The sequence below is a fragment of the Coregonus lavaretus genome (genome assembly GCF_964263955.1).
Source record: "Coregonus lavaretus genome assembly, chromosome: 12".
Classification (NCBI taxonomy): Eukaryota; Metazoa; Chordata; class Actinopteri; order Salmoniformes; family Salmonidae; genus Coregonus; species Coregonus lavaretus.
Genome location: NC_139999.1, coordinates 10,613,901 through 10,635,599, shown reverse-complemented (window position 1 = coordinate 10,635,599; position 21,699 = coordinate 10,613,901). Strand labels below are relative to the sequence as shown.

At 40.5% G+C, this 21,699-nt stretch overlaps 1 protein-coding gene across 1 annotated transcript in view; it reads right to left on the bottom strand.

Annotated features, from left to right (window-relative positions):
* Positions 1-20,924, bottom strand: part of LOC311137816 (immunoglobulin-like and fibronectin type III domain-containing protein 1) — a gene marked incomplete at its 5' end in the record, with an annotated part of 30,493 nt that extends 9,569 nt beyond the window's left edge. Inside the window, 15 exons of the mRNA XM_084172415.1 lie at positions 329-628; positions 750-1,043; positions 1,138-1,279; positions 1,465-1,580; positions 7,370-7,429; positions 7,742-7,978; positions 8,164-8,436; positions 8,960-9,128; positions 11,333-11,446; positions 11,589-11,775; positions 11,905-11,980; positions 13,787-13,886; positions 14,060-14,199; positions 17,991-18,113; positions 20,876-20,924. Of these exons, the coding sequence (XP_084028541.1) occupies positions 329-628; positions 750-1,043; positions 1,138-1,279; positions 1,465-1,580; positions 7,370-7,429; positions 7,742-7,978; positions 8,164-8,436; positions 8,960-9,128; positions 11,333-11,446; positions 11,589-11,775; positions 11,905-11,980; positions 13,787-13,886; positions 14,060-14,199; positions 17,991-18,113; positions 20,876-20,924 (2,380 nt within the window). The remainder of the gene's footprint in view (positions 1-328; positions 629-749; positions 1,044-1,137; positions 1,280-1,464; positions 1,581-7,369; positions 7,430-7,741; positions 7,979-8,163; positions 8,437-8,959; positions 9,129-11,332; positions 11,447-11,588; positions 11,776-11,904; positions 11,981-13,786; positions 13,887-14,059; positions 14,200-17,990; positions 18,114-20,875) is intronic.
* Positions 20,925-21,699: the final 775 nt, after the last annotated feature.

Sequence of the window (21,699 nt, the reverse complement as noted above, 5' to 3'; positions counted from 1 at the left end):
TCAGGTACTGATAGAGTGAGTGGACCCATGTTTGGACATGTGGACCAATGTTTGGACATGTGGACCAATGTTTGGACATGAGGACCAATGTTTGGACATGCGGACCAATGTTTGGACATGCGGACCAATGTTTGGACATGCGGACCAATGTTTGGACATGTGGACCAATGTTTCGGCATGCGGACCAATGTTTGGACATGTGGACCAATGTTTCGGCATGCGGACCAATGTTTCGGCATGTGGACCAATGTTTCGGCATGTGGACCAATGTTTCGGCATGTGGACCAATGATTTGGCATAAGGGTGTTTCTCTTCAGATTCTACTCACTCAGTACGCCAGCCATTGTTTCCTCTGTCTGCAGTGCATCACTGGTCCCCTCTGGGTTCACTGCGTAGATCTTGTAGATGTACAGTTTCCCATGGACCACATTCCTGTCCCTGTAGGTGGTTTTGTCAGCTGCGACATCCCCCATCTTCTTCCACATTGTCTGTCCCAGCTGCTGGCGCTCAATGATGTAGTTAGTCAGCGGGGAGCCACCGTTGTCCTTAGGAGTGCCCCACTGCAGCTCAATCACAGTGGAGTTGGTCTCCAAGATTTCCACTGGGCCTTCTGGTGGGCCGGGCTTGCCTGTCGGGGACACATTGTGGTAAAGTATGACCTCAATCGTGTTGCAGAAGTATTTCTGGATGTGGAATTGTCACTGCATACATAGCCAATAGAAAAATCAACAACAATTTGGTCTTCTCACCAAGAACAATCAGTCGAGATTTGGCCTCTATAGTGCCAAATGGGTTTTTGAGTTGAATCTTGATCTCCCCAGCGTCAGAACGCAAACATTCCCGGAGCATCAGCCGGCTGTGGTTGACCTCCTTCACCAACTTCACCCCACCACCATCCTTCAGCTGTTTGCCATCCTTAAACCATTTCACCTCCAAGTTGTCCTGTGGTGTATAAGGCATCTTCCAGGACGCATTCTGGCCCACTTTTACTGTCACAGGCTTAGAAAACTTGTGGAGGTCATCAGCATCAAAGCCGGGCACATCTAGGATGTAAAAGAAAGAAACACAAGACTGCTTAATGCTCCATAGTCTACCAAACTAAAATGTGAGGTACAGTTCAATGTACAGCCGTCATACCTCCCACAGTGACTTTTGCCTCTGATTTAAATCCTTCTGCTTCAAAGTGATAGACTCCAGCGTCATCTTCACTGCTGCTATGAATGGTCAGCGTGTGTCTCTTTCCGTCTTTCACTATGGCTAGCCCATCTGTGGTGGATAACTGAAAAGGCAAAGCCAAAGTAAGGTCAAATTGTTTGTGATAAAAAAAGAGCTCAATTGAAATGTTTTGTCCACTTATGGAGTTTTTTCCTGGTCAGGTCAGTGTCAGGACCAACTTGACGACCTATTCAAAGGAATTGAATCGCGTGAACACTGTTGTAGTAATTTCTACTATAAAGCCATTACCTTCTCTCCATCCTTGAACCAGGCCCCATCAACTTTATGGCTCATCTCACAAACCAGTTCCCCTTTCTTGCCACGGAGAGCGAAGAGATCCGAGAGTCCACTCTTAATGCTGTATCCTAGACAGCACAATATACAAAACAATTAGCATCTATGCGTTGGTTTGTATTCACAGCTATTACTAGTGGAGTAATGGAGTAATCTACTGTGAAGAAAATAATGAAGTAAAGATACCGTTCTGTTGTTGCTATTTTCTAATGAAGCAATAAGGCCTGAGGAGGTGTGGTATATGGCCAATATACCACGGCTAAGGGCTGTTCTTAAGCACGGCGCAATGTGGAGTCAATCAATCAATCAATCAATCAAGCAATGTGGAGTGCCTGGACACAGCCCTTAGCCATGGTATATTGGCCATATATCACAAAACCCGAGGTAAACTGGTTACCAACGTAATTAGAGCAGTAAAAATAAAAATGTTCTCACATGAATAGTATACGGTCTGATATACCATGGCTGTCAGCCAATCAGCATTCAGGGCTCGAACCACCCTGTTTATAATGTTACATGTAATAGTGTTTTTTATTTGGTTCTGTGAATGCTTTTACACATTCGGTCTATGTGTGTTAAAAACAGGTTGAGCAGCATATTAATGCATGTATATGCACTTACCTTACAAAAATAAGACAAGCTACTTTGAAATTGATGATTGAATCACAATTTCTACAGACTGCTGGTCTGGACTGGAGCCATATATTAAAACTCTGGCTGGACAAACATTTCCCAATTACCTGTTTCCACTTGCTTAATGGATACATGGTTAAATATCATTGTCATGGTTAAATATCATTATCATGGTTAAATATTATGATCATAGACATAGTTAAATATCATCATCATAGTTAAATATCATTATCATAGACATAGTTAAATATCATTATCATAGACATAGTTAAATATCATTATCATAGTTAAATATCATGTTAGTGTGATCTGGATTAGGAAGTGTTTAATAATCAACAGTTTCTCAGTAGGGCCACATATGGTTCTTAGTAACAAGCCGTAAACGGACAAAATGCACACAATGTGGGGTCAGAGAATATATCAAAGTCACAATGTCATTACACATCCCGCCACACATCTAAGTAGGGCACACCTGGACTATCAACTAGTCATCAAGGACGTGTTTATGCTGGGATGGGACAAAAGCCTCTCCAGGACAAGGAGGGAAGAACGCAGAAGAAAAGGTAACTGCAATTCAGAGTCTAAGTCAAAGTTGTTTGAGGATTAAAGTATGCTTTCCCGTACAGGTTATTGTGGCATCCTCTTCCTTGGTTGTATATACAAACACCACTGCAAGCATTTCAGCCAGTAATATATTAATTGATTGTAGAAACACTCTAAAAAGCCTCAGTAATTCAGATTAAAATTTAAATGATTTCATATGAATAACTTAATGTTATTCATATATGTTATTGCAACCATTCAATACTCAATATCTCGCTTACCACTTATTAGAAACATTCCTGAGTAATCAGATACAGGTGATTTCATATGAATAGCATAATGTTATTCATATATGTTATTGCATCCATTCAATATTCAATTGAATCTCGCAAAGTCTTACCAGTACTGTCTCCGACTGGCTGGCCAGGCACAGTGGGCGCCGGTGGGCCTTCACTATTTGACTGGCCTATTAATGATTACAACCAGACAACTCTCAGTTTTAAATATTTCACTTCAGTCTCTACTTTACAATTCAGTTATACTATACAGTGCATTTGGAAAGTATTCAGACCCCTTCCCTTTTCCCACATTTTGTTAAGTTACAGCCTTATTCTGAAACTCATACAATACATTTTTTTACTCATCAATCTACACACAATACCCCATAATGACAAAGCAGGTTTTTTAGGTATTTTAGACTCATCTGACCAGAGTACCTTCTTCCATTCGTTTGGGGAGTCTCCCACATGCCATTTGGCGAACACCAAATGTGTTTGCTTATTTTTTTCTTTAAGTAATGGCTTTTTTCTGGCCACTCTTCCGTAAAGCCCAGCTCTGTGGAGTGTACGGCTTAAAGTAGTCCTATGGACAGATACTCCAATCTCCGCTGTGGAGCTTTGCAGCTCCTTCAGGGTTATCTTTGGTCTCTTTGTTGCCTCTCTGATTAATGCTCTCCTTGCCTGGTCCATGAGTTTTGGTGGGCAGCCCTCTCTTGGCAGGTTTGATGTGGTGCTATATTCTTTCAATTTTTTAATAATGGATTTAATGGTGCTCCGTGGGATGTTCAAAGTTTCTGATATTTTTTTATAACCCAACCCTGATCTGTACTTCTCCATAACTTTTGTCCCTGACCTATTTGGAGAGGACCTTGGTCTTCATGGTGCCGCTTGCTTAGTGGTGCCGCTTGCTTAGTGGTGTTGCAGACTCCGGGGCCTTTCAGAACAGTTGTATATATACTGAGATCATGTGACAGATCATGTGACACTTTGATTGCACACAGGTGGACTTTATTTAACTAATTATGTGACTTCTGAAGGTAATTGGTTGCACCAGATCTTATTTAGAGGCTTCATAGCAAAGGGGGTGAATACATATTCACGCACCACTTTTCCGTTATTTATTTTTTGGAATTTTTTGAAACAAGTTATTTTTTTCATTTCACTTCACCAATTTGGACTATTTTGTGTATGTCCATTACATGAAATCCAAAATCAAAATCCATTTAAATTACAGGTTGTAATGCAACAAAATAGGAATAACGCCAAGGGGGATGAATACTTTTGCAAGGCACTGTAGAAAGGGGGTTAAAACAAATAAAATGTAGGATTATGTTGTTTTATATTTTGACCAATTGGTGTAGTTAATGTTAGAAACATTATCCATTAATTTCTAGATTTAGGTCAAATGACTTTGTTAAGTCAAGAAGCAGTACATGACAAAAAAACTGTTAGGTAAACTGGGCACTCATATAACTTAGGACCACTCTTATCTCAGTAAGGTTATTGGTTCAATGCAGTTCTCAGTATCTCTCTTACCACTGTCACCACTGCCTCCATTACCTTCTCCAGATCCATCTAAATCACCTATCAGTGGTTATAACTAGTTAATAGGGGTTCCATTTACAACTGATATGATTAAATCCTTTAATTTTCTCAGCAAAACATTTTAGTCTAATACTTAGCTAACGTGAAACTAATATAGCGTTCTTCCCAATATGCAAATAGGATTACAATTGTTTCGTATATATTATAGTTGCACACTTACCTTCAACAGGAGTTCAGTAAATTCAGTAATATTAACTAAGGAAGATTAACTAAGATTACCCACTAGAATATCATGTAGATTTGACAAACTGTTATAGATGAGTGCATTAAAATGGACCAATGATGTGTCAATTGCACTTAAGATGAATAAAGTAACATGAATAAAATGTCAGAACATACAATATTTTGTGTTTACAACTTGAAATGTGTTCATGAGGGCGAGAGCAGGGCCTACTGACAAAAGCATGACACTAAATGTATAAGCATAAAATACACATAGATCAGGAATGGACAACTGGAGACCCACGGGGAGCATGGTCCCCCTTTTGGAGGCCCACGGACCTATAATAATAAATACCAAAAATATATACAGTATATATATAATTTTTTTTGGGCGGGGGAACCCAGTCAGGGTCTCAACTTACTGTTGAGTTAGAATAATAGAATACACAAGTTGCAATTTCAAAATTTGGTTTTGCATCAGCAATCACTCAATTAGCCCATGTCAGCTAAATGTATTTTGATTGGTAAATGGAAAACACATTTTAGAAAGCACAGTGTCTGTGTTCATTCTGCAATAAAGGATAAGAACCAAGCAGCAGAAACGGTCTAGTAAACAAACAGAACAAAACAAAAGAATAAAGTCAAGCAACGACACTGAATGTATTACACTATGAATCATGATGTAATACAACAAACCAAAGACGTTGACTTGACCTTAGCTGATCATGAAGGTAAACCCAAAATCAAGTGCAGTGTTTCTCAACCTCTCAACCCAGTAAGCTGTGGTCCTTCCTCCTTAGAAGACCACTTTGTTCAAACTAGCACTTTAGAGCTGATGGAATCAGTCTTAGTGAACCATCCTAGGGACCGGTCAGCACTGTGCCAGTCCACCGATCGGAGGTTGGAGGTGGAGAGACACTGGTCTAGTCTATAAACCACTACAGTGCATTCGGAAAGTATTTAGACTTTTTCAAAATTGTATTACATTACAGCCTTGTTCTAAAATTGATTAAATAAAAAATTGTCCTCATTAATCTACACACAATACTCCATAATGACAAAGCGAAAACAGGTTTTTAGAATTTTTGCTAATTTATAAAAACAAAAAAACTGAAATACCGTATTTACAGAAGTATTCAGACCCTTTGCTATGAGACTCGAAATTGAGCTCAGGTGCATCCTGTTTCCATTGATCATCCTTGAGATGTTTCTACAACTTGATTGGAGTTCACCTGTTGTAAATTCAATTGATTGGACATGATTTGGAAAGGAACACACCTGTCTATATAAGGTCCCACAGTTGACAGTGCATGTCAGAGCAAAAACCAAGCCATGAGGTCGAAGGAATTGTCCATAGAGGGGAAGGGTATCATAACCATTCTGCAGCATTGAAGGTCCCCAAAAACACAGTGGCCTCCATCATTCTTAAATAGAAGAAGTTTGGAACTACCAAGAAGACTCTTCCTAGAGTTGGCCGCCCGGCCAAACTGAAAAATCAGGGGAGAAGGGCCTTGGTCAGGGAGGTGACCAAGAACCCGATGGGCACTCTGACATGGCTCCAGAGTTCTTCTGTGAAGATGGGAGAATCATCCAGAAGGACAACCATACCTGCAGCACTCCACTAATCAGGCCTTTATTGTAGTGTGGCCAGACAGAAGCCACTCCTCACTAAAAGGTGCATGACAGGTTGCTTGGAGTTTGCCAAAAGGCACCTAAAGACTCTCAGATTATCTGGTCAGATGAAACCAAGATTGAACTCTTTGGCCTGAATGCCAAGCGTCATGTCTGGAGCAAACCTGGCACCATCCCTACGGTGAAGCATGGTGGTGGCAGCATCATGCTGTGGGGATGTTTCTCAGTGGCAGTGACTGTGAGACTAGTCAGGATAGAGGGAAAGATGAACAGAGCAAAGTACAGAGAGATACTTGATGAAAACCTGCTCCAGAGCTCTCAGGACCTCAGACTGGGGTGAAGGTTCACCTTCCAACAGGACTACGACCCCAAGCACACAGCCAAGACAATGCAGGAATGGCTACGGGACAAGTCTCTGAATGTCCTTGAGTGGCCCAGCCAGAGCCCGGACTTGAACCCGATCGAACATCTCTGGAGAGACCTGAAAATAGCTGTGCAGCGATGCTCCCCATCCAACCTGACAGAGCTTGAGAGGATCTGCAGAGAAGAATGTGAGAAACTCCCCAAATACAGGTGTGCCAGGCTTGTAGCGTCATACCCAAGAAGACTTGAGGCTGTAATTGCTGCCATAGGTGCTTCAACAAATTACTGAGTAAAGGGTCTGAATACGTATGTAAATGTGATATTTCCATTTATTTTATTCTTATAACCTGTTTTTGCTTTGCCATTATGGGGAATTGTGTGTAGATTAATGAGGGAAAAAAACGATTTAATAAATTTTAGAATAATGCTGTAACGTAACAAATAGGGAAAAAGTCAAGGGGTCTGAATACTTTCCGAATGCACTGTATAAGGTATCAGTTGTTTTGAAGTGCTGTGAAGTAGACAAACAAGATACTCAATCATGAGGAAAACACACAAACTGTCAAAGCCATTATGTCTCAAATGGCTTCCATATTTGACATGGTATCCATGCAGAGGTAAACACATCCCTCATGGTATCTTACCCTTATTATCCACAGATTTACGGTCAGACCCTTCAACTGCCGGTGCCTGTTTTGGTGCTCCTACAGTATTAACCACCATCACAACTAGTCAATGACGGTCAGGAATGCATTTTAAATGATATATTCCATGCCAAATATCTGCTATATGATACTTCAACGTAAATATCAATGAACTACAAAATGACCTGGAATGAGATAATATTAATGATCAGGATACAGTTCAGACAGAACCATGTACTCTATCGTACACGTCCATGTGTTGTACATGGATAATAGAAAAGACTGAAAAGAGAATTTAAGAGTTTGTTCTACAAAATGACTTGGAATAAGATTACGTTGGATCTCTGTCACACGTGCAATCAGTGTCCTTACCTGTTTGGGAAGCCTCTACCACCTTAGCTTTAGCTTTAGCTTTAGCTCCAGTCTCAGGTGCTGCAGGGTCATTAGCAGCTCTCTCTTCCTTGATTGCTTTCACCTTCTCCATCAGCACCTCTCTGTCTGCTGTGTTTTTAACGGCCTGCTCTTGGGCAATTGCCATCAGGTCAACTCCAGCTCCTCCGGCCCTTGTGGTTTTACGTTGTTTCTTTTTGCCGGGTTCACTCTTGTCGGCTGGACCAAAGACATGACCGGAGAGATTGAGTGAGTCAAACACGGAGTCAACATGGAGTCAACATGGAGTTAACTTGGAGTCAACATGGAGTCAACATGGAGTCAACATGGAGTTAACTTGGAGTCAACATGGAGTCAACAGTGGAATGACAGCAAAATGGTACTGGTGCAGTACATCATCTTACCTTCAACAACAAGAAAGGCATTGCAAGATTTGATTCCTGCCACAGCTGCATAGATGCCTTTGTCCACCATTGCAACGTCTTTAATGATTAGTCTGTGGATGAGCTTGTCTTCTGAAACCTCAATATCATATTTGTCCCCTGCCTCCAATGGTAAGTTCTTGCCAACCCACATGATCTTGCTGAAGGGTTGTGACAGGACACACTCAAACACAGCATCCTCTCTCTCCATGGCCTTACATTCCTGAATCTTGACCAGGAAGTCCACCATGGGAACTAAAAAAGACACGTCATTGATGAGCGAGCAATCTGGTACCCAGTTTATTAATAACTAAACATGCATGGCAGACATTTGTCCTTCCTATTTTTATTTATATATGTACTGTATATAATATTTTAGATACACTTAAACCCATTCTCATTCAGACTGGATACAATGTCTGTATTAAATTATTCAATTATTGCACATACGTTGCTTGCAAAATAGTCATCCATTGTTATTGCTCTACATAACACTGGGAATATTGACCTAAGGTGTGTGGATGGATACACTCTTAGAAAAAAAGGTGTTATCTAGAACCATAAAGGGTTCTTCGACTGTCGCAATAGGGCAACCCTTTGAAGAATCATGTTTGGTTGCTGGTAGAACCCTTTTGGTTCCATGTAGAACCCTTTCTACAGAGGGTTCTACATGGAACCAAAAAGGGTTCTACCTAGAACCAAAAAGGGTTCTCCCATGGGGACCGCTGAAGAACCCTTTTGGAACCCTTTTTTTCTAAGAGTGTATTGCTGAACTTACTCTTAAAATCGGTGGAGAATACATTTACGTCCTCAACATCCACCTGGTAGAGCCCAGCGTCATCAGGAAACAGATCCCTTACGCTGAACTGATATTTTCGGCCCACTATCTTAAGGCTGTGTTTCATTGAATCTCCCAATTCCTTGGTGTATGGAATCATCACTCCATCCTGTGGGGAGAATTGTAAAATACTTTTTCTCTTGGGAAAACACAATGGAATGAACAACTGTAATCAGCAACAGAACTGTACTGTCTTTGTCAAGTATTTTACTGTGGATTTTACTGCAACTTTAAGTCTGTTCACATAAACGATAGAAACTCAAGGTACATACTGTGTCATTGGTAGCATTCATTCATTCACCAACAGATTACTGGTATAAAATGAACGATGGTAGAAATTTACATTGTGATAGAGTGACACAAGGTACATACAGTGGGGAGAACAAGTATTTGATACACTGCCGATTTTGCAGGTTTTCCTACTTACAAAGAATGTAGAGGTCTGTCATTTTTATCATAGGTACACTTCAATTGTGAGAGACGGAATTTAAAATAAAAATCCAGAAAATCACATTGTATGATTTTTAAGTAATTAATTTGCATTTTATTGCATGACATAAGTATTTGATCACCTACCAACCAGTAAAAATTCCGGCTCTCAAAGACCTGTTCGTTTTTCTTTAAGAAGCCCTCCTATTCTCCACTCATTACCTGTATTAAATGCACCTGTTTGAACTCGTTAACTGTATAAAAGACACCTGTCCACACACTCAATCAAACAGACTCCAACCTCTCTACAATGGCCAAGACCAGAGAGCTGTGTAAGGACATCAGGGATAAAATTATAGACCTGCACAAGGCTGGAATGGGCTACAGGACAATAGGCAAGCAGCTTGGTGAGAAGGCAACAACTGTTGGCGCAATTATTAGAAAATGGAAGAAGTTCAAGATGACGGTCAATCACCCTCGGCCTGGGGCTCCATGCAAGATCTCACCTTGTGGGGTATCAATGATCATGAGGATGGTGAGGGATCAGCCCAGAACTACACGGCAGGACCTGGTCAATGACCTGAAGAGAGCTGGGACCACAGTCTTAAAGAAAACCATTAGTAACACACTACGCCGTCATGGATTAAAATCCTGCAGCGCACGCAAGGTCCCCCTGCTCAAGCCAGCGCACGTCCAGGCCCGTCTGAAGTTAGCCAATGACCATCTGGATGATCCAGAGGTGGAATGGGAGAAGGTAATGTGGTCTGATGAGACAAAAATAGAGCTTTTTGGTCTAAACTCCACTCGCCGTGTTTGGAGGAAGAAGAAGGATGAGTACAACCACAAGAACGCCATCCCAACCGTGAAGCATGGAGGTGGAAACATCATTCTTTGGGGATGCTTTTCTGCAAAGGGGACATGACGACTGCACCGTATTGAGGGGAGGATGGATGGGGCCATGTATCTCGAGATCTTGGCCAACAACCTCCTTCCCTCAGTAAGAGCATTGAAGATGGGTCGTGGCTGGGTCTTCCAGCATGACACCGACCCGAAACACACAGCCAGGGCAACTAAGGAGTGGCTCCGTAAGAAGCATCTCAAGGTCCTGGAGTGGCCTAGCCAGTCTCCAGACCTGAACCCAATAGAAAATCTTTGGAGGGAGCTGAAAGTCCGTATTGCCCAGCGACAGCCCCGAAACCTGAAGGATCTGGAGAAGGTCTGTATGGAGGAGTGGGCCAAAATCCCTGCTGCCGTGTGTGCAAACCTGGTCAAGACCTACAGGAAACATATGATCTCTGTAATTGCAAACAAAGGTTTCTGTACCAAATATTATGTTCTGCTTTTCTGATGTATCAAATACTTATGTCATGCAATAAAATGTAAATTAATTACTTAAAAATCATACAATGTGATTTTCTGGATTTTTGTTAGATTCCGTCTCTCACAATTGAAGTGTACCTATGATAAAAATTACAGACCTCTACATGCTTTGTAAGTAGGAAAACCTGCAAAATCAGCAGTGTATCAAATACTTGTTCTCCCCACTGTAGATAGATTGACTAGTTATTGACTTATGTGCATACAGATGTAGGATCTTAATTTCGTTGCTGAGAATTTTTCTGCTCGGCAGGAAATGCAAACTTTGAATATATTTTCAGTTTGAAAAAGGCTTCTAAAGTTTGTCATTTTCACTTTGAAAATTCAGACTTGATTTGCCTTAACAAAAAATTTGTTAATCCCTACAAAAATGTCCATTCAATATAATCCACATAATAATTCACATTTCCTGTTGCTGCAGGATTATATTTCTGCTGTAGCAAACTGGCTCAAATTAAGATCCTACATCTGTATGTTCAACCTTCTTCCACTGTCCATGAGTCTAACCTTGTAGAGGAAGATCCTACTGCTTGGTTCAATGAGATCCATGTCTATTGTAAAGGTTGCAGAGCCATCGGGTCCAACTTCAATATGTTTCAGGTTAGATAGGTTTTGAATGAACTGAATAAACAAAAATATGAATTAAACGGAGAAACGACATTGACCACTACTTTAATATCAAGATTTACTCAGCCCCCCTGAACTCTCTATGATCTCAGGAATATAAGCTTGTGATATTGTAAATAACATTATAACATTATACCTGAGCTTGCTCTTCCTCCCTCTCCTTCTTCATCTCATTCAGTGTCTTCAGCATAAAGCGGAAGTCAGTGACTCCAAACTCCAACATCAGGCTCTCATAGTCTTTCTTGTCAGCACTTAACAAGAGTTCCCAAAACTTTGGATCTATTTCTCCATCTTCTTTCTTTTCCATTTTGGGACGAATTTTACTAGTATGACCCCAAAAAAATAATGGTCCTCAATGCTTATGTTTACGGTTAATAAAAGTTGAAATAAACCATACACAGTTGTTACTGAAATATAAATAAAACCATGGCAATGTCAGTTAAAAAAAATACCTTTTTCTCTTCAGTACAGATTTAAAATCTCCAACAGGTTGCACCTGTGCGTCCGCTTGTGCTTTCTTGAACCCAACTAAAAGATAGAAAGATTATATTTTGAGCTACTATTATAAAGACTTGAACAAGGACATACAGTGGGGAAAAAAGTATTTAGTCAGCCACCAATTGTGCAAGTTCTCCCACTTAAAAAGATGAGAGAGGCCTGTAACTTTCATCATAGGTACACGTCAACTATGACAGACAAAATGAGAAGAAAAAAAATCCAGAAAATCACATTGTAGGATTTTTAATGAATTTATTAGCAAATTATGGTGGAAAATAAGTATTTGGTCAATAACAAAAGTGTCTCAATACTTTGTTATATACCCTTTGTTGGCAATGACACAGGTCAAACGTTTTCTGTAAGTCTTCACAAGGTTTTCACACACTGTTGCTGGTATTTTGGCCCATTCCTCCATGCAGATCTCCTCTAGAGCAGTGATGTTTTGGGGCTGTCGCTGGGCAACACGGACTTTCAAATCCCTCCAAAGATTTTCTATGGGGTTGAGATCTGGAGAGTGGCTAGGCCACTCCAGGACCTTGAAATGCTTCTTACGAAGCCACTCCTTCGTTGCCCGGGCGGTGTGTTTGGGATAATTGTCATGCTGAAAGACCCAGCCACGTTTCATCTTCAATGCCCTTGCTGATGGAAGGAGGTTTTCACTCAAAATCTCACGATACATGGCCCCATTCATTCTTTCCTTTACACGGATCAGTTGTCCTGGTCCCTTTGCAGAAAAACAGTCCCAAAGCATGATGTTTCCACCCCCATGCTTCACAGTAGGTATGGTGTTCTTTGGATGCAACTCAGCATTCTTTGTCCTCCAAACACGACGAGTTAAGTTTTTACCAAAAAGTTATATTTTGGTTTCATCTGACCATATGACATTCTCCCAATCCTCTTCTGGATCATCCAAATGCACTCTAGCAAACTTCAGATGGGCCTGGACATGTACTGGCTTAAGCAGGGGGACACGTCTGGCACTGCAGGATTTGAGTCCCTGGAGGCGTAGTGTGTTACTGATGGTAGGCTTTGTTACTTTGGTCCCAGCTCTCTGCAGGTCATTCACTAGGTCCCCCCGTGTGGTTCTGGGATTTTTGCTCACCGTTCTTGTGATCAATTTGACCCCACTGGGTGAGATCTTGCGTGGAGCCCCAGATCGAGGGAGATTATCAGTGGTCTTGTATGTCTTGCATTTCCTAATAATTGCTCCGACAGTTGATTTCTTCAAACCAAGCTGCTTACCTATTGCAGATGCAGTCTTCCCAGCCTGGTGCAGGTCTACAATTTTGTTTCTGGTGTCCTTTGACAGCTCTTTGGTCTTGGCCATAGTGGAGTTTGATGTGTGACTGTTTGAGGTTGTGGACAGGTGTCTTTTATACTGATAACAAGTTCAAACAGGTGCCATTAATACAGGTAATGAGTGGAGGACAGAGGAGCCTCTAGTAGAAGAAGTTACAGGTCTGTGAGGGCCAGAAATCTTGCTTGTTTGTAGGTGACCAAATACTTATTTTCCACCATAATTTGCAAATAAATTCATAAAAAATCCTACAATGTGATTTTCTGGAGAAAAAAAAATCTAATTTTGTCTGTCATAGTTGAAGTGTACCTATGATTACAGGCCTCTCTCATCTTTTTAAGTGGGAGAACATGCACAATTGGTGGCTGACTAAATACTTTTTTCCCCCACTGTACAGTACATTGGCATATTTTTTCCAGACTTGGTTTAATCAATGCATTTATTCTTATTTGATTAGCAATTTATGTGAAAAAAAGTGCAAACCTCAAGTTAACACTACCCCATTTTTCCATAGCAAACATTTTCATCTGGCCTCTTACCTTCAATAACATTGAGGACCACTGTGACCACTGCTCTTCCAAACTCATTAGCTGCAAAGCATTTGTAGGTGTCTGCTTGTTCTGGTTGTACATTGGCCATCTGTTGAAAAAACAAACACAGTTCTTGATGTGAAGTCCTTCAAAGAGCTCCAGCCTGCATGCAATCATTATTTGAACAAAATGTGTGATTGATTTCATATTTCATAAATATTTGTACAATGTATTTTTCACATTATTGTGCATTCATATAATGTGGTTACTGTTCTTACTTGCCTCAAATAAGTGCTCACGAGTAGCAGGGTCATATTTTGTTACATATTTCGATGTATCTGACACATCTCCATTATTTCTGCCCCATGTCACGATTGGTTCTGGATCTCCAACAACCAGGGCTTTGAAGAAGGCGAATTTACCTGACAACAAAAAAGTTGCGTGAAAAGAGGAAGCAATTTAGTACAAAGGCAGGTTAGTTTATTCAAGTTAATTCATTTAGACTATTCAGGACGTCTTGAGAGGGGCCATGGTACAAATAGAGGTGCAACTGGAAATGTTGGCTATTAACTGTATACATATAACCCACATATTTTGACAAAAATACTTGGTGGAAAAACAATCATCTTACTTGGACGATACTATAATAACTCGACATGAGTAGGCTACAAAGGCAAACGCACACACACTTTGTTATTACTGGCAGAGCTCTGTAGCAACAAACATGTTCACTCCCATCAGCTGTCCTAGAATGACGGACATAGGCATCTTCAAAATGCCTGCCCTAACCTGGCAAAAACCCTTATCACCTAAAACAGGTAGCCTATATTTTCAATAGAGAGTGATCACAATGGCCAATAATTCCCTCATTACACATTATAAAGACCTAATTTGAATCAACATTAACGTTAACAAAAACGTTTAAAAAGGCAGAAACCAAATAATGAGAGGGTGCGCAACCTTTGCTTAAAAAGCCGCGAACTTCACGGGAACACGCTCCACCATTTATCGTCGTGGGGTTAGAGTAGGCATTGATTTAATATTATTCCTGCACAGCAGGTGGCAATAGAGAAATATGGAGGATATGGAGCTTGAACCTCATGGCGGTGGAAATAAGGAGGAATGGACTTTGGTCCAGAAGAATGGAAAAATAAGCACAATTGCTGTGGGAAATAATACTTATAGTTTTGACAATACCCCCATTGTATATGGTAGGAGTGCACTTTTTGAAAGAGATGAATATGCCTGACTTGTGGAACCAGTTCGAAACATCCCAAATGATGGAGAAAGCTTTGAGTTAAATCAGTGAATATTATGAGACGTGGGCTAGTTCTGATTTCTTGTGTTTCTGCGGATCACAAAAAACATCTGTTGGATATCTGTCAAGTTGATGGAAATGTATGTATCATGCTTTGAGGCACCTGTCATGGGAGTCATTTCTGTCTTGGAGGATGTTGACATTGCTCTATTAAAGAAAATTCCAGGAGTGGTCGATGCACAGAGGATGAATCGTATGGTTATTGGCAGGAAGGAGAAGAGTTTGTATGTCCTAGTGTTTTTTAATGTGGAGTCGCTCCCTACTGGAGTGTAACTGGGATACGTGTACTATCCTGTTCTTGGTGTAAAATGTTTTGACAAATAAGAAGTGTCTGTAGACGTGAGAAGCCGATGTGTGGGAAAGACCACTAGGAAGGAGATTTCACATGTTTAGTAGAAGTGAAGGACCAAGGAGCAAAATGTTGCAACTGTAGTGGAGAGCATGAAGCACAATCCTTGGAGTGCCCAATTAGTGGAAAAGAGAATGAGGTTGCTTAAATCAGGGCAGTTGAGATATGCAGAGGCTCTCTAAAGGGTAGGAGGATCGAGTAGCTTTGAAGGTCCGGTGGTAGTGAAGACCGGTAGGCCTACAATGGAGTATCAACAGCAGGATCCAGAAATTGTTCATGTGAGGAAAATGGAACTGCACAAGTTGAAGGGAAGTCAAAAAAGATTGACATCATTGCTTCTGCAGCTGAACTCTTTCTGGGATTAAAAGGTTTGACATCTGAAGAGCTTCATGGAGTACTGTCTCGTATTTTAGTTTTTGAAGGACTGAAGGAGTGGGAATGTATATATTTCTATTCATATTTTTTTGTTGTGTATGGGGATTCATGTTAATTTTCCCTTCCTGTATGGAATGTACTTTTCTTTTGTTCATTTTTTTTATCCCGGTCCAGTTGGTGGCGACAATACACCTTTTGAGTGTAGTTCACCATAAAACCCAAAGTGGTAGAAGTCTGGGAGTGAGAGCGACAGTGAGTGAAACAGGTTGGCGATACCAAACACACATTTCGAAATGAATTGTACAACGATGACCAGACTGGCGTTTGTTCTTAACATGTTCTAGAGCATAATGTTTGATGGGACAAGCAATAGGCTATCATAGGCAGGTTTTTAAGCAATTTTTGACTGTAACAAACATTTAGTCAGAGAAATGGAGGGAAATTAAGAATTGGAGGGAGCTAGGCCTCCCTGACAGGCATTGTCAAACTCGCCACTCCAAGTTCTGTGGTTTAACTCTTAAATGTAAAGTCCCCATATTTGGGGACCCTATTAGATTTTTTTTATTCAATTCAGTCTGGTATGAAAACGGTAGCCCCTATCTGCAAAAGCAGGGTGTCTGTGGAAAGCTGAGTACCTTGGCTATTCATAGGTGCCTTCAAATCTTTGGTGTTACTTACTACCATATATGGGCTTACGAATTTATAAGGGCAGGCCGAGCCGATTAGCTCATTTCAAAATGGCTGCTACCTACATTCCAGTTAGCGTTGTGAAGCATAAACGAAGTAAACACGGAATATATTGATACACACCAAATGCCGAGATGCCACAGATCATAAGGATATCTTATTTGTCTGCCTGTGACCAACCGTTATTGATCACCAGCCCCAAGAGTCATAATGTTTATTTTACACAACATTTTCACCAAACAGCAAACATCTTACAAGGTAAGCTTCGATTTGGTCTGTGTTTGAGCTATAGCTACATGGGTGGTATCAAATTAATCCTTATGTTGGTAGGAACAAATCTAGCCTATTGCTAATGTTATCTGATGACATATGACTTAATTGCAACATTGAATGTCAACCGAGTGACTATATCTTTGCGCATCAAAAATATGATGTTGCCTGCTTACGCACTGTACGCATCCATTACACAGGGATTGGCTAGTATGGCACCATGACAGTCTTGTAGCCAATGAGATAAACTTTCCAGGGATAAGCAGTTGACCTGGGTGGGACAAAGCAAGGCGTAGAACCTTTTAACATCCAGTGTGCAAAAACAGTGCAATTACCACATTCGGACACTTTGGAGAGGTTGAAAGGACACTTAAATGCCTCGTGAGCTTAGTTCAACTGTCATATCTCATCACAGCAAAAATATAAGCTTGTTTTACTCGTAAAAAAACACTGTATAGCCTCAAAACATGGTCAAAACTAATTTTGATATCATGGATAGTCAGTCCTTGCAATCATGACTCTGTCTAAGAATTTGAGTGGTTACATTTCTCCCAGCCAATCCTCTAGGAATGTGTGGTTAGATTTTTCCCGGCCAATCCTCTAGGAATTTGAGTGGTCACATTTCTCCCAGCCAATCCTCTAGGAATGTGTGGTTAGATTTTTCCCAGCCAATCCTCTAGGAATTTGAGTGGTTACATTTCTCCCGGCCAATCCTCTAGGAATTTGAGTGGTTACATTTCTCCCGGCCAATCCTCTAGGAATTTGAGTGGTTACATTTTTCCCGGCCAATCCTCTAGGAATTTGAGTGGTTACATTTCTCCCGGCCAATCCTCTAGGAATTTGAGTGGTTACATTTATCCCTGCCAATCCTCTAGGAATTTGAGTGGTTACATTTCTACCGGCCAATCCTCTAGGAATTTGAGTGGTTACATTTCTCCCGGCCAATCCCTCATCTTTTTACCAAAACTAATGAGGGGCTTTGTTATTGTTTCAATTAAGTATTCTAGCTTTTTCACTCCTACCTACAGTACTTCTCATTCTTGACCACGTAGCCTAGGTAACTAAATAAGTCGTGGTCAGCCCTATTTGCGCTTCACAGCCACTATCAGTTATCATGTAGTAACATATTTTGTGACCAGTTCCACATGGCTCTCTTAGTACATTGAATGTCTGTGCAAGTGATGGTGAGCAGGTTGGACCTATGTTATACTTACCCTCCTGGATAGTCAATGCGATGGGCTTGCGGGTGAAGTCAGGGTGGCTTTTTCCCTCTGGTATTTCCTCCACATACTGCGTGATCATAACTCCAGGGACTTTCGATTTCTTCTTGATCCCAACTGGTAACATGATATGATTGATTATTAGCAACTGAACCAGTAATCAATATTTATATTAATTAGTTTATTTATGCAATCTCTATTTAACCAGGTGAGTTAACTGAGAAGCAATTCTCATTTGACATGACCATTATCATCATTACAATGATATGCTCATTTCACATTAATCCCACTGCCTTTACATCTGTCATGTGGTTTTATTTATGTATTCAATCAAAACAAACATGCTTTATAAAACAATATGAACATTCTAACATATATATTAGAATATTCCACGTTATCACTAATTGAATCATGTTTCGATGATCAATGCTTACACATTGTGCAAGTGACAACAGATGTGCAATAGAACATATCCACGTATATAAAACCATACGTCGTCGAACGAAACATATGAGACCCATTACAATTTTTCCTGTTATAATGTATTGAATCATATTTACATAATTCCTTCTCCTCGAGCATCCATGCTTGTACAGACATTTGTGACAACAGATATGTGATAAAGCATATCCACGTACGTAAAACCGTACGCCATCGAACAGAACAAACCTATTGCATATTTTAGGTTCATTCTTCATGCCTCAGAAGTGACTGTGAGGGGAACAAGCCTTTAGAGTTCCCCCTTGCCTACCTCCTTCTTTTTCGAAGACGTCTGAGACAGGACCTGCTCATGTAAAGTTGGGAAAGCACATACAGGACAGGTGAGCAGGGTATCGTTAAAAATGCCGACTGGACTGAGGCTTAAGACTTGAGTTAAGAGAGACATTGATATTGTGATGTACACACACAAAAAACTAAACAGGAAATGCATAACAAACATCCAAAGTTCAGTAATCCGTTTGAGATTGAACACAGATGACTTGCAAACATACACAGATATGCTGATCATCGTGGGCATATCGTGATGTTTGTTGTGTTGATGTTGGTTTTGTCTTTTACCCGTAACTGTAACTGATTTGAAGATGTATCTCCAATGTGTATGTTCCATACACGTTTTCTACTACTGAGAATATATCATTGTCCAGGCGGTGTTATGTCCTCTATGTGAGAATATATCATTGACCAGGCGGTGTTATGTCCTCTATGTGAGAATATATCATTGACCAGGCGGTGTTATGTCCTCTATGTGAGAATATATCATTGACCAGGCGGTGTTATGTCCTCTATGTGAGAATGTATCATTGACCAGGCGGTGTTATGTCCTCTATATTATCTCCCTTGAGTGAAGGGTTTCAAAGTCTTTCTCCATAATGTCTGTTGCGCTGTGTCAGGTAGTTGTTGTTTTTTGTTCTTGCATTGATGCATTCTGCAATGCAACTGTCATATCTGCAATCTTTCATTTAATTCTCTTTAAACCTGGCTTGTGGTTTTATTGATCTCGGTCCAAATACTCAACCACGACCATGCTTAACACAGTATGTACATTCTAACACATGAGATGTTAGAATGTTTCTTGTTAACATTTATTGAATCATATTTAACTGTTCATTTCTTCTCCTCGAGCGTCCATGCTTACACATTGTGTAATTGACAGTATAGATCAGATCAGATATGCAGTAGAACATATCCCCGTACGTAAAACTGTACGTTGTCGTACATAACAAACCCATTGCATTTTCATCCTCCATGCCTCGAAAGTGAGAGGGAACAGAAGCATTTATGACTTGGGTCATATTTCCCCCTGCCTACCTTCGTCAAACTCGTCTGAGACTGGACCTGCTATTGTGAAGCACATAGATACATAGAGCACATAGATCCAGATATCAGTAGAGTGTTGTTAAAATAGCAAATTGGACTGGACTAACGCTCCGTATTAGTAAATTAAGACAATCAAACTGCATTGTATCTTTGCAATACACACTACAACAAAAAAACAGGACATTCAACCCAAAAAAGACTGCATCAAACTGGAATACAGTCAATGACAATGAACAATAGATTATACTTCATGAAGGCCCATCAAAGAGCACGTTAACATAGTCTACATAATAATTTCACGTTCTAGGCATTGGATGCCATCTTTCTTGCTTGATATTGATTTGTGCCCATCACTGTAATTCATTTGGAGGTTTCTCTCTACAGTTCGGGCCCCATTCCATACATTCAGGGCTAGATTATGTCTTCTCTGATGTCACATTTGACTGAAGGGTTTCTCGGTTTCAGAAAGGGCTTCTGCTCCATATTTCCGGTGTCAGATAATCGTGTTGTTCCCTTGCATTGATGTGTTCCCTTGTTTATTTCATCCCACAATTGACAAACAATTTCAGTCAGTCTTGTACTATAACATGCTTCACTGTTGTCGCTGAGAGGCTTAATGGCCGACAGGAGCTACGTGATGTGATTTATGCTTTTTGGTCTGATGTTTTTCTTCAATGGATGAAAGTTACTGTGCTGCATTGTGCAGTGATCCGTGTTTGGTAGTCTTGTTGTCATTTCATTATCTTTGACCTTCAATCTTCCTTTGAGGCTGTCATTCTGTTGTGGGTAGTCTACTTCATTCCTTCTTGGGAATCAGATTAACTTTCTACTGCAGACAGAGAACTGAAGTAATTGACTGGTATACAAATGTAGTAAGATGATGAGGATGATGGTGGGTATATGATGATGTTATTATGAAAGCTAATGTCTACAAGTAAAGCAACAGACACTATATGCTCTTGATCGAAGATGTTGGTTGATGGTGTTTTCAGCGTCATTTATTCTGGTATTCTTGGCCTTCACCTGCAGAGGAAGTGGGGGGGATAACATTATCTACATACCTTGGCCAGTGGCTGTCTGGTCCGTGACCTTTGATTTATTTTTCCACATCTTGGAAGTTTTGGTTGCTGGGTAGACTCAGCAGAATGTCTTCAGCTTTAATAGATAGAGAAACAGGTTATCCTATTTTTGGATTGAGCATTGAAAGCAATATGGTATCACAAGACCTAAGGGAGTTAATGAGTACAGTACATAGGATCCTTCTCTCTTGGTTTCTATGTTATTTCTGTCCCATGATCCCGTGGTAGACCATTAAGAATGGTATTTTGTTTTATTCTCTCTACATGTTCTATTTTATTTTGCTTCATCAGAACGAGCATTGGTTTACAGGTCATGACTTGCCATTGACATTGATTTAACATCTAAGGTTTTTTAAGTTGCATGTGTGGTGAGGACATGAAACATGACCATCTGGGACTGTTTGTCAGGCTGCGGTAAATCTTTGCTGCTTGCTAAAAGTCTTCCTTTTTTTGCCGATCAACCAAGGCACTGCTTCCCAACCCTGGTCCTCCAGTACCCCCAACCGTACACATTTTCATTGTAGCCCTGGACAAACACACCTCATTCAACTCATTGAGGGCTTGATGATTAGTTGACAAGTTGAATCAGGTGTGCTTGTCCAGGGTTACAATAAAAACGTGTACTGTTGGGTGTACTCGAGGACCAGGGTTGGGAAACACTGAACCAAGGTATTAATTGAGTGTGGTGACTCAATTGAAGGGTAATGTATAATGCTTGTGTACCCAGTGCAGGATATTTAAAGACAAACTGTAGGAGAACCATAGAGTATGCATTGTGCGAATAGTTTTCCAAATGGACCATCTAC